Below are 13,710 nucleotides of genomic sequence, written 5' to 3'. Positions count from 1 at the left end.
TTTGCTCACTTTATCAAATGAGAGATGTTGACTGATAGCGATGTTGGGTGAGTCTTCATATCCAGAAGAGACACAAAGAAACTGGAGACCCTATTAAAATAGAAATAAATAACATATCAAAAAATATATAACAGATGAAAATAACCAAATATTCTCAAATAAAATCTATAGGATGTCCTTTTTAATTATATTCTAAAATAAATTTGGAGGTTTTAACTTAAAAGTTAGTGTTCAAGCAGCCTTAAAATCCTGAGTTATTTGAACTTCAAATAAGATGTTTACAGGACATAAAACAGATTCTTGTTCTGCTAACTTACTATTCAAAGATCACTTAACTCAAAATTTTAAGGCAGCCTAAACAACTTTTTACTTTTTAACCTAAAACCCAGTTTGTTTTTACAGTGTATGGTGTATACAGTATCTTCATTGTTGCCTTTATTTCATTACTGAGCTGAAACTATGCAGAGAAATAAGAATGTGGGCTATGAATACAAATATAATGAATGTATAAAGAAAATTATATCTATATATATATGGTTACCTGGAGGAAATGGATGTGATCCTCTGTTTGTGAAAGCTGCTCCAGCTCAGTGTCTCTCCTCTTTAGATCAGCAATCTCCTGCGCCAGCTGTTCAATGAGCTCTTCAGCTCCACTCAGTTCAGTCTTCTCCTGAGCTCTGATCAGCTCTGTTACCTCACAGCGCTTTTTCTCAATGGAGCAGATCAGCTCAGTAAAGATCCTCTCACTGTCCTCCACTGCTGTCTGTGCAGAGCTCTGTTAGGACACACACAGACCAGATGGAGGTCCAGAGAGCAGAGAGAGAGGGCGGAGCCAAACAGGCTGTTACACTGAAGGAGAACAGTTGAGCTGTATAAAAGTGAGAAAGAGAGTTTTATTGGTACAGAAACAAACTGGGTTATTATTTGTGGCTGTTTACAGCATTTCTTGATTTTCCTCTTTGCAGAAAAACACTCTGTAATCTTATCTTCCTGTAAGGGCCCAGACTGGGGTTGGGCTGTCTGCTTGGCCACTTCAGCCACCAGAGGGAAGCACAGAGCCACTGCACCATGATTAGGGGCAATCAGTGGCACCTGTTCTTCCTCTATGTAAGGAAAGCCCACCCTAACCTTTGCACTCAGTCTTGAGTTCTCTTTTCAGAGAGTGCTACAAGTCTAAACTGGTAATTTGGTAAAGCCCCTCACATTCTCTTCTGGGTCTCCCTTCCCTCTTACTTTTCTTCACTGTGCCAGACTGAACCCCTTAAGTCTTCCTCTCAGGGTTTCTCTGGGTGTTCTTCCCTGTCTTTTTTTGTGCCCATTTTTAGGATTTAAAAAAAAAAAAAATACCCCTCAGAAAAAGTGCTGAGCTCCTCCTGTTCTCCCACTCACCCACTTGGTGTCCTCCGTTTCCAGGGTTTATCCCTTTTCAGCTCTTACATTTGAAAGATTCACCATTGTCCTCCAGTTGTCAAACCCACACTTTGTGTTGACTCTCGTTCTTAAACAGCTCTGCACTTCAATCTTTTCCTCATATACTCAGCTGGTAGCTCACTCAGTTTATACTGGTTCCCTATAATAAGGGTTCCAGGCATGAATCCACTGTTGGCTGAGCTGCACTTTCATGCACAAATGACAAGTGATGCCTGACAGGGGCCATTGTCTCTGTGTGTGTAATTGAATTCGCCCATATCTGTAAAACCTGTTCACATCAGCACTGTAGGGATCACCACCTGAAGATGCTGTAATTTATCAAGCTTCAAATGTGCAGCTGCTTTGAATAAAATATCTGCTTTTAGCATCATTTAATTGATTGAACACTTAATCACTAGAAGAGAGACTAAAGGCCTCTAAATGATCTCTGAATAACAACACTGGACCAGCAATGAAGTTAAGTACTGTTGTCTGAATACAGTCAGATACCCATAGAGATACATCTGCACATAAACACTTACACTAAGACCCAAAAAAGATGTTTTATTATTTAACATTTCATTTAGTATATTTGGACGTTTATTAAAGAAAGTAATTAAACAATTTAATAAATATTACAGAATCAAATACTTATACTGTCATTTAGTATGCAGTATTTACATGTAACATTATTTGGGTTTAAATGAATGTTTCTGTTCTATTCAGTGTATCACAGAGACTCAACAATGTGGATATAAAGCAGGTCTGCAGTGATTTCCAGGTTCAGTCCTACAGGAACCCAGTTTAGTGCTCCCTGCACCTCAGTCACATCAATAGCTAATGATCAAGTCCTTCTAGAGCTGAATCAGGTGTGATGGAGCAGGAAAAACTAAACTGTGCAGTGCAGGTGGACTACAGGACCTTAGTGGAAACACTGATCTGGAAGATGAACTTTAAGCTCCAGCTATAAGACTGCAGTGGATTACAATGAGGAGAGCTGTAAAACATTTTGGAAAGACAGAATTTCAGAGTAATGTGGTGATTTAAAATGGTTTTGTAATGTAAGGAATGTAATAATGTATTCGTTATTACATTTAATTTTCCAGGTTTGAGTTTGCATCAAAAAGATACTCAAACCATCTAAAGGATAATTTTTCTTTCCACAAAATAAAAACTATATCTGCAACAACAACATTTCATCAAAATCCATCATGATATTGTCCTCTGATAAACAGAAAAGTGGTATTGATTTAAAGTTAAAACTTGAAAAATCACTCTGAATTGCGTAAAGTCACGCTGCATACAAAAGAAGCAAGCCAGAATCCAGCATAGAGAGGCTGAGTGAAGGTGGTGTGGACTGTGTGTAGGAGGGTCATTGTGTCAGAGACGCTGTAGAAGGACAGAGTTCCTGCACTGTGATCCACATACACTCCTATTCTGGAGGAGGACGGGGCTGAGATCTTAGTCTCAATGTTGTTGTGATAGAAGGAGAGAGTAGAACCACAGCGAAGACTCCAGGACTGACTGTTGTGTCCAAACTTACTGTGGTTACCATTTCCTGTCCTGCTGATCCCTTTATATGAGACTGATATGTACACACATCCCGAAACCTCACTGCTCCAGTCAACCTCCCAGTAACAGCGTCCACTCACACTCTCCTCACACAGCACCTGCCACAAGGTGTCAAATCTCTCTGGATGATCAGAGTACGGCTGGACATTCTGACTGTATCTCACGACTCTGTTTCCATCAGACAGAATGAGGTGACGATATGCTGTATTGGGATCCAGAGTCAGCTGACAGTAATCTACAGAAGAAGAAGAAGAAGAGTTGAGTTTATACTGATAGATTGTACTTCTAGTTTTTCAGTCATATGACTGTTTGTATACTTTCTTAGAAATTCTTTATATCTAGATAATTGTGTGTGTGTGTGTGTGTGTGTGTGTGTGTGTGTGTGTGCGTGTGTGTGTGTGTGTGTTACATACACTGTAGAAAGTCTTCTCTGGTTTGTGGTTCTGACAGTAAGATCTGAACTGCTGCAGCTGTGGAGACACAATACAATAAAGAATGAGCAGCTACAACACAAAGACTCTGTTTAGAACAAGATTAGAGGACTTTCTCATTTCAAAGTTCAATAAGAGCAGAACTGGAACCACTAATAGATTCATCCAGTTTTCTATGGAGACTCCAGGTACTAAAAGAAGTGAACAAACCATAAGCAGCGATAAGAGAATAAGCAGGACTGTTTTTAGTGTTTTATATTTTTGTTAGGTTTTTCCATTTCTGTAAAACTGCCTCAGTTTAAAAGGGTCTTAAGGCTTTGTAGCCCCTCTGACACAAACGGGAACTGTCATAAACATACAGATTATAACAATTTATTCCTTTAGTAAAAGGACGGCTGTAGAACTTGCTGGTTGTAATTATTTGCAGCTCAAGTGCTGTGTGCATCACTGCATCTCTCACATCATGCAGGGTTAGTGTATGTGAAGCAGGCAGTGTGAGTGACGTCACTAAAACACAATTAAAAACGTCACAAATCATGAGCATTTCTGAATGTGTGAGTTTGAGGGGACAGAAGGAAAAACTGATCCATCTTACATTCCTCAACAACATGAATATTTCTGTGTATCTCAACAGATTTTCCACAACACAACTCAACAGAATATATAGCTAAAGCACTGAACTGTGGAGTGCTGTGTCCACCAGATATGCAGTATAACACTCCACACACACGCACTTCACTCTGCTGACCAAACAGAGACATCCAACATCATATTTCACAGCAGGACAGCTCCTCTTACCATGTGGAGAGATTCTGTTGAGTGTCTCTTCAAAGAATTCCTCAAGTTGCTTCTTCAGATCAGACAGAGATTTGCTCACTTTATCAAATGAGAGATGTTGACTGATAGTGATGTTGGGAGAGTCTTCAGACCCAGAAGAGACACAAAGAGACTGGAGACTCTATGAAAATAAAAATAAAGAACATATAGAAAAAATATATAACAGATGAAAATAACAGAGTATTCTTAAATAAAATCCACAGGACGTCCTTTTTAATTATATTCTAAAATAAATTTGGAGGTTTTAACTTAAAAGTTAGTGTTCAGGCAGCCTTAAAATCCTGAGTTATTTGAACTTCAAATAAGATGTTTATAGGGCATAAAACAGATTCTTGTTCTGCTAACTTACTATTCAAAGATCACTTAACTCAAAATTTTAATGCAGCCTAAACAACTTTTTACTTTTTAAACTAAAACCCACTTTGTTTTTACAGTATATGGTGTATACAGTGTCTTCATTGTTGCATTTGTTTCATTACTGAGCTGAAACTATGCAGAGAAATAAGAATTAGTGAGCTATAAATACAAAAATAATGAATGTATTAAGAAAATTGTATCTATCTATATATCTATCTATCTATATATATATATATATATATATATTATATGGTAATTGTTACCTGGAGGAAGTGGATGTGATCCTCTGTGTGTGAAAGCTGCTCCAGCTCAGTGTCTCTCCTCTTTAGATCAGCAATCTCCTGCTCCAGCTGTTCAATGAGCTCTTCAGCTCCACTCAGTTCAGTCTTCTCCTGAGCTCTGATCAGCTCTGTTACCTCACAGCGCTTTTTCTCAATGGAGCAGATCAGCTCAGTAAAGATCCTCTCACTGTCCTCCACTGCTGTCTGTGCAGAGCTCTGTTAGACACACACAGACCAGATGGAGGACCATTTAAAGATTGTTCACTTTATGACTGTGTAGGATCTCAAAGTGTCTTAATAGTGGTCTCAGTACTTTAGGAGAGGCTGACTGAGGGTGTGAAGTAACTGCTCCGTCATATTTCTGCTCACTACTCACCTTAATAGTGTTCACAGCCTGTTTCAGCTCCTGCAGCTTCTTCTCTTTCTCCTGGATTCTCTGCTGAGATTCTTCATGCATCTCCTTTAACTGACGCTGTGAACAAACACATTTTATTCAGATGTTTTTGAAGTATGACTTACAGGAAATTGTATTAGAGCACATGAAGAGTTAATGTTCTACCTTGTTCTACAGAAAAAGGGTGTCGGCTCATAAAATGTACACTGACTTTTCTGACTTGTTTATTACCAACATTTAGTAAGGACACATTTGTGTAACACTTCCTGAACTAGAAGACTTTCAGAAATGATTTAGAGCTCAATTTCTGTTAATCAAGCAATTCAGTTACTGAATAATGCAACAGATTTAAAATTAAAAATATAATAATCATGTATTCATTCTGAAAGACTGTAATTCTCACCTGTCTCTCAGTTCTCTCTGCTACAGCTGCAACTGTATCGTGGCCTTTGTGTTCGTGCATCGTACACAAATAGCAGATGCATGTTTGGTCAGTACGACAGTAGATCTCGATCAGTTTGTCGTGCTGAGAGCAGATCTTCTCTCGTAGTCGTGTGGAAGCTTTGACCAGCTTGTGATTTACCAAAGCAGGAATTTGAAGATGAGGTTTAAGATGAGTTTCACAAAGAGAAACCAAACAAACCAAACAGGACTTGATGGCTTTGAGTTTCCTCCCAGTGCAGAAATCGCACTCCACATCTCCAGGTCCAGCGTAACAGTGAGCAGGAGAAGCAGCTCGGAGTTCTGTCTTCTTCAGTTTCTCCACCACTTCAGCTATAACATTGTTTCTGCGTAGAACAGGCCTCGGAGTGAAAGTCTCTCTGCACTGGGGGCAGCTGTAGACCCCCCTCTGATCATCCTGATCCCAGCAGCCATTAATACACACCTTACAGTAACAGTGTCCACAGGGAATAGTTACTGGATCCTTCAGCAGATCCAGACAGACTGGACAGCTGAACTGGTCCTGATCTACTGAAATACTGGCCATTTTCCTGCACAGACTGAGAGAGAGCAGCTCTCTGAGATCAGTTTCGCTTCCTCTAAACTGAGTAGGAGTGGCTTCATGATTCTGCAGTTCAGAGAGCAGAGAGGAGGCGGAGCCAAACAGGCTGTTACATCACTGAAGGAGAAAAGTCAAGTCAAAGTCAACAGAGAGAGAGAGTTTTATTGATACAGTCAGAAACAAATGAACTGGGTTGTAGTTTGTCTCCGTTTACAACATTTACAACAATCTTATCTGTCATGTACAATCTTACCTTTATTGTCAGGTGAAGCTCAGTGTTTCTGTCCTTGTACTAGAATCACTCTACTCTGCAGTTTTGTTTACTCTGTTCTAAGACTTCATTAAAAACCCTTCATTATCTGTAAAACCTTTACACATCAGCTCTGTATGTATCACCACTTGAAGATACTGTGATTTTTCATTTTTACTTTAAAAAAGCTTCAAATGTACAAATGTACAAACAGCTTCAGGCAAAAGTATCTGCTTACAACTTAATTTAATTGTTGTTGTTATACTCAATCACTTGAAGAGGGAATAAAGGCCTTTAAATGGCCTCTGAACGAGAGCACTGGACCAGCAATGAAGATAAAGTTTATTAATATTGTTTAAATACAGTCATACAGACAGTACATACAGCAAATACAGACACAGTAGCAGTTTTGGAAGTTTAATAAAACAAAGGAATGCATCAATATACTAAATATTATAGAGTCAAACACTGTTAGTGTCATATACTATGCAGTATTTACTTATAACATTATTTGGGTTTAAATGAATGTTTCTGTTATATTCAGTGTATCATAGAGACTCAACAATGTGGATATAAAGCAGTTCTCCAGGTTCAGTCCTACAGGAACCCAGTTTAGAGTTTCCTGCATCTGATTCACATCATTAGCTAATGATCAAGTCCTTCTAGAGCTGAATCAGGTGTGATGGAGCAGGAATAAACTAAACTGTGCAGTGCAGGTGGACTACAGGACCTTAGCGGGAACACTGATCTACAAGATGGGTTTGAGCTCCAGCTGAAAGCAGTGGAATCAGCAGTGTGGATTTCTGCTGGTGGAAGCTTCGGCTCTCAGGAGGCACTCAGAGCAGAATGGAGAGATCTTACACTCATTTCCCTCCTTTTTACTTTAATTAATTTGTTTTCCACTCCATTACAGAATGTGGGCTGACAGCAGTTGCTCTCAGTCTTAGTCCTGAGTGACACCTGATCTGCACAGTTTAGTGGTTTTACTGCTTTAACACAACATGTTTATTCATCAGCTGATCATCCTGACCTTCAGGTGTTGAATGAAGTGTTGGAGAAAAACAGAAACACTAAACTGTGCAGTGAGGGGTTCATCTAGGACTGGAGCTGGAAACATTACAGGATCCAAAATGCACTTCAGAACTGAATCTGAATCTGATACATTCTGCACAGAACGACATCCAGTGAGAGGATTCTGGTGGGTTGAAGATGAGAGAAGAAGGTCTGATAGAACAGCAGATGTTTTCTGTGTTTACTGTTAAGGTTTATACTGGATGAAGGAGCTTTGATGAAGTCTAAACCAACTGTTGTTGTGTTATGAAGCATGAATGACACATGAATGACACTTACAGGTGAGCTGTAACATATTTTCTAAAAAAGGAAATTGGCCAGAATTTCAGAGTGATGTATATTTAGAGTGTGTTGTTAATTATTTAAATGCAATTCCATGAGTTACATGGTAACTTGTGTGGGTTTTTTTGTTTCACAAATAGATACATACCACAATAGATTTTCCATATTCAAACCTCTACTTACAGTTTGGTATTGAGTTAAATATTTATTATTTATTATCAGCACTTTTCACCAAATTTCTCTGCTTGTTTCAATGAAAAACATGTAAGAAGAGGTGTTTCAAGGCACGTACAGTCATAGAGGACCTAGGAGGATTAATGTTATATATTCTGTTACTAAATATATCACTGATATTCATTTCAAATTGCATAAAGTCACAGTAGATCCAGCATAAGGAAGCCTGAATCCAGCATAGAGAGGCTGAGTGAAGGTGGTGTGGGCTGTATGTAGGAGGGTCATTGTGTCAGAGATGCTGTAGAAGGACAGAGTTCCTGCACTGTGATCCACATACACTCCTATTCTGGAGGAGGACGGGGCTGAGATCTTAGTCTGAATGTTGTTGTGATAGAAGGAGAGAGTAGAACCACAGCGAAGACTCCAGGACTGACTGTTGCCTCCAAAATTACTATCTTTGCCTAGTCCTTTCCTGCTGATCCCTTTATATGAGACTGATATGTACAAATTTTCCACACTGCTCCACTCAACCTCCCAGTAACAGCGTCCACTCACACTCTCCTCACACAGAACCTGATACCAGGAGGTAAATCTCTCTGGATGATCTGAGTACGGCTGGACACTCTCACTGCATTTGACCACTCTGCTCTTCTCAGACAGAATGAGGTGAGGATTCGCTGTGTTGGGATCCAGAGTCAGCTGACAGAAATCTACAGAAGAAGAAGAGTCTAATTTACATGGATTGGATGTTTTTACTGTACATTAACAAAGATTTCAGTAAAATTCAGTAATTTCCTTGAACAGTGTCACGCATCCTCCGAGTACCTTGTTGGATTGGGACGCAATCTCCCAGAGGACTCCTCACGTGACTTCACGCTCCTATCAACGCTCTCGTTCACCTGAATTCTAATGTGTGTCACCTGTGTTCTTGATCATATGTTAACCCTAGTTTAGTTTATAAACCCGGGCTTTAGCATAGGGACTTTGCGAGATATTGTATCCACTGCGTGATCTACTAAGCGTTCATTCCATTGTATGTTTTTCGTGTATGACCTTTGCCTTTCGTTTCCCGACTTTGCCCTTTTTTGCTCTGCCTTTCGGATTATTTGCCATTGTGTACGATCTCTGATTTTTGACCTTTCGCCTGTATTCCTAACTACGTTTTTGCCTCTCCCTTTTTGGACATTTCGCCTGGTGTTATGATTGAGTGTTTGCTTCTTTTGTGCTTTCTGGAATTGACCCATGCTTGTTTTGTGACGACGACTTTGGATTGTGATTCTATCAGTAAAGCCTCCTTTGCGTTTTACATCTGCGAGCGTCTGAATCTGCTTGGCGCGTTACAAACAGTGATGCTCATAAGTTATCATACGTTTACATGAACAAGCTCAATTTAGCTAAATACAACTAACTAACTAAACCAAATACACAGAGAAACAAGTAAACAGATAAACATAATTACAATGACCAGAGACTAAAAATGACCAGTTGGAAAATGGGAGTGGTAAAACAGTGTATTGCACTGATTTTTTTACTGAAACAGGTCATATTTACAGTCCTAACAGTGCGTGTGTGTGTGTGTGTGTGTGTGTGTGTGTGTGTGTGTTACGTACACTGTAGAAAGTCTTCTCTGGTTTGTGGTTCTGACAGTAAGATCTGAACTGCTGCAGCTGTGGAGACACAATACAATAAAGAATGAGCAGCTACAACACAAAGACTAAAGAACATTTAGAACAGGATTACAGGAACACTTTCATATTTAATGCAGTGTAAAACTGTCTGCAGTGTTGCTGCAGTTCTTTTTCTCTCTGAAACATCTCTCAGTAATGCACCTCATCACAGATCAGTTGGTGTCACTTTCTTTTACAGTCCTTTGAGTTCTAGGTATTGACCAGGTAAGTGTGAGGCACAAACTCCAAAGTTCTAGATTACATGATGGTAAGTTCTTCAAGGTAGTCTAACTAAATTACAATGGACCGCTCAACAGGTTCTAGGTATTAACTGGGTGAATATGCAGGGGTTACCTTAATCCCTACTAAAGTAAGTTTACTGTTAGTAAGAGCACCACAGACCTACTGGCCAGAGTTTATGGGAACCTACAACCTGACTAGATTTCCCGCATCCCAACCTTATACGGCCACATACCTCCAAAACAGACAATGCTGTATTTTATATGTTAACTAAAGTAGCTGACAAGCACCTGCAATAAAACACACGCAACAGTTTTTATTTTTAGCTGCCATGTTACTCCTAAACAATGAAGTAAGAAGAAAAAAAAGGACACAGAACCTATTTTAGAACACAGAACCTGTTTAGCTAGGATTACGTATTAATTAGGTACCAGGTGGTTATATAACGCAAGAAGATTGTACACAAATAAAGTACAAGATTCGTACATGTTATTTACCTGTTTATTAATTATTAACAAAACTAAATCTGGGCTGTATGAGAACATAATGTTTCTTACTGTGGTTTTACTGGGTTCTTATCACCAACATCAGTAACATAACTTTGCATTTTGTGCCATCACTGTAAGCCATATACCTTCCCTGATACTTGGAGGTGTTTCTGATTTACTTTCCTGCTTAAATGTGTGATGTTCCATTAGTTAGTGTATGTTTGTATTGATCACCTAATTACTCCAAATATTTATGACGTATTTTACTGTGTACTTTCTCAGCTTGATATCTAGAACCTGTTAGTCATTTCAGTGTAATTTAGTTCAACTCTGAATGTACCATCATGTTACCCAAATCAATAGTGTTGTACTTGTACCTCACGCTTAACTAGTTAACACCTAGTCGGATAAAATAAATTGTTACTGATAAGTTTTTACCTGAACATGTATGTTTCATGTGGTTTGCCATATTGTTTTATACACATGTGATTATTCAGTGTTGCTGCTAAGATTTGAGTGGCACATTCGAATGGAAACAATCCAGCAGATCATGATCACTGTGTGTGAGTGTGATCTCTCTATGAGAGCGTAATAATGTCAGGGTTCTCAAAGCCTGAACATTTCTGTGTATCTAAGCTGATATTACAGAACATACATCAGCAGAGTTAAAGCTAAATCATTAAACTGTGGAGTGCTGTGTCCTCCAGATATAACACTCCACCCACCCCACTTCACTCTGCTGCTGACCAAACATCATATTTCACAGCAGGACAGCTCCTCTTACCATGTGGAGAGATTCTGTTGAGTGTCTCTTCACAGAATTCTTCCAGTTGCTTCTTCAGATCAGACAGAGAATTGCTCACTTTATCAAATGAGAGATGTTGTCTGATGAAAATCTTGGGTGAGTCTTCGGATCCAGAAGAGACACAAAGAGACTGGAAACGCTACACAAACAGAAATAAAGAAAGAAAATATATTAAAAAATAAAACAGATAAAACTACTAAAATATGCTTCTATAATATACATATATTATTAATATATTCTTTTTATTTATAGTGTATTTATAGCATCTGTTAAACTCCCTGCTTGTTGCAGAGTTGGCCATTGTTTAGTAAGCTGTATCACTGCTTTGTAAGAACTACATTACCCAGAAAACCATGCAAACTGAAACTTCAAAACTCACATTGCCAGATGATAATCACTGTGTGGGCCTAGAGCGCCCTCTGTTGGAATGTGCACTGTAGTACCAAACAGACCTTTTACTTTGTACCTTAGCATTGCCTGTTATTAGAATTCGTATTCAGAAACTCATTGACTGTATTGTCTAGATTGTTTATTCATATTTAATAATGTATAATGTATGTAGTAACATATGTTACGTATCAAAGCTTCATGTTCATTCCTTTCTTCATGCACCTCTACACACCCTGACCCACATATTCAGAGCCTGTCTCTGTATGCTGAGCATCTTGTGGAGGTGACAGTTAACGATTCTGATTAACTCAACCTGAGATTAGTCATATCTGTCCTTCTGACCAGGAAGGTTTCAGTTGGTGCCCACTGTACTGGCATTACATACACATACCCAACAGAATCTTATACCGAACAGTATCTTCATTACACACCTGATCCAGATCATAGAGAGCATAGATACAAGCTGATGAGCTGGATCAGTTGTGTTGACACAGAGAAGAGCTGAAGCTATAGGGCAGTCACAGGATTATAAATAAGAGGCCTCAAGAAATAAATATTCTAAAACTTTTAAGATAAATGAGTTCTTCTGTATATCAGACAGTGTTTGTTACCTGGAGGAAATGGATGTGATCCTCTGTGTGTGAAAGCTGCTCCAGCTCAGTGTCTCTCCTCTTTAGATCAGCAATCTCCTGCTCCAGCTGTTCAATCAGCTCTTCAGCTCCACTCAGTTCAGTCTTCTCCTGAGCTCTGATCAGCTCTGTTACCTCAGAGCGCTTTTTCTCAATAGAGCAGATCAGCTCAGTAAAGATCTTCTCACTGTCCTCCACTGCTGTCTGTGCAGAGCTCTGTTAGACACACACAGACCAGACAGAGGACCATTTAAAGATCAACTATCATTCACTCTCTTACTGTGTCTCTAGATCACATTAATCTCTGCTCACTACTCACCTTAATAGTGTTCACAGCCTGTTTCAGCTCCTGCAGCTTCTTCTCTTTCTCCTGGATTCTCTTCTGGGATTCACTCTGCGTCTCCTTTAACTGACACTGTGTGGAAGTAACATTCATGACAATCACAGTGCAGGTCATTGGAAGCAAATGAGCACCTAATCTGGGTGACTGTGTTTGAAACCAGCTGTGTATCCAATACATTTAATCCAATATGTTCAGACATACCTTTGAAAAAAAGACAACACTGCTTGAATAAATTGTTTTATATCAGATTCAATGTGCTGAATTACACTGTTTCCAATGTGCCACTGTTTTAATTACTGACTGTGGCTAATCTTGCTCATTTGAACCTGAACTTTTTCTAACAAATCAAAATATATCATAATGAAAAAATTAAATAATGCAGAAATACACTAAAGTTCTACTTCTGACCTGTTTCTCGGTTCTTTCTGCTGCAGCTGAGACTGTCCTGTGGCCGTTGTGTTGATCCAACATGCACAAATAGCAGATGCATGTTTGGTCAGTACGACAGTAGATCTCGATCAGTTTGTCGTGCTGAGAGCAGATCTTCTCTCGTAGTCGTGTGGAAGCTTTGACCAGCTTGTGATTTACTAAAGCAGGAAGTTGAAGATGAGGTTTAAGATGAGCTTCACAAAGAGAAACTAAACAAACCAAACAGGACTTGATAGCTTTGAGTTTCCTCCCAGTGCAGAAATCACACTCCACATCTCCAGGTCCAGCGTAACAGTGAGCAGGAGAAGCAGCTCGGAGTTCTGTCTTCTTCAGTTTCTCCACCACTTCAGCTATAACATTGTTTCTGCGTAGAACAGGCCTCGGAGTGAAAGTCTCTCTGCACTGGGGGCAGCTGTAGACCCCCCTCTGATCATCCTGATCCCAGCAGCCATTAATACACACCTTACAGTAACTGTGTCCACAGTGAATAGTTACTGGATCCTTCAGCAGATCCAGACAGACTGGACAGCTGAACTGGTCCTGATCTACTGAAATACTGGCCATTTTCCTGCAGTCACAGACTGAGAGAGAGCAGCTCTCTGAGATCAGTTTCGTTTCCTCTGAACTGAGTAGGAGTGGCTTCATGATTCTGCAGTT

The 13,710-nt window shown here is 39.4% G+C and overlaps 1 protein-coding gene and 1 pseudogene across 1 annotated transcript; both read right to left on the bottom strand.

The window, feature by feature from the left end:
- Nucleotides 1-1,987: 1,987 nt before the first annotated feature.
- Nucleotides 1,988-6,330, bottom strand: LOC118815301 (tripartite motif-containing protein 16-like). The gene is made up of 6 exons (XM_036581328.1): nucleotides 5,686-6,330; nucleotides 5,265-5,360; nucleotides 4,871-5,104; nucleotides 4,212-4,371; nucleotides 3,396-3,452; nucleotides 1,988-3,217 (listed from the first exon to the last, which is right to left on the bottom strand). The coding sequence occupies exons 1-6, from the start codon at nucleotides 6,268-6,270 to the stop codon at nucleotides 2,682-2,684; spliced, it is 1,668 nt and encodes a 555-aa protein (XP_036437221.1). The 5' UTR covers nucleotides 6,271-6,330; the 3' UTR covers nucleotides 1,988-2,681.
- Nucleotides 6,331-6,859: 529 nt separating this feature from the next.
- Nucleotides 6,860-13,696, bottom strand: LOC118815298 (annotated as a pseudogene).
- Nucleotides 13,697-13,710: the final 14 nt, after the last annotated feature.

The sequence above is a fragment of the Colossoma macropomum genome, unplaced genomic scaffold (assembly GCF_904425465.1).
Source record: "Colossoma macropomum unplaced genomic scaffold, Colossoma_macropomum, whole genome shotgun sequence".
Classification (NCBI taxonomy): domain Eukaryota; kingdom Metazoa; phylum Chordata; class Actinopteri; order Characiformes; family Serrasalmidae; genus Colossoma; species Colossoma macropomum.
The sequence above is the reverse complement of the archived record's forward strand: the minus strand, read 5'-3'. Positions and strand labels throughout refer to the sequence as shown.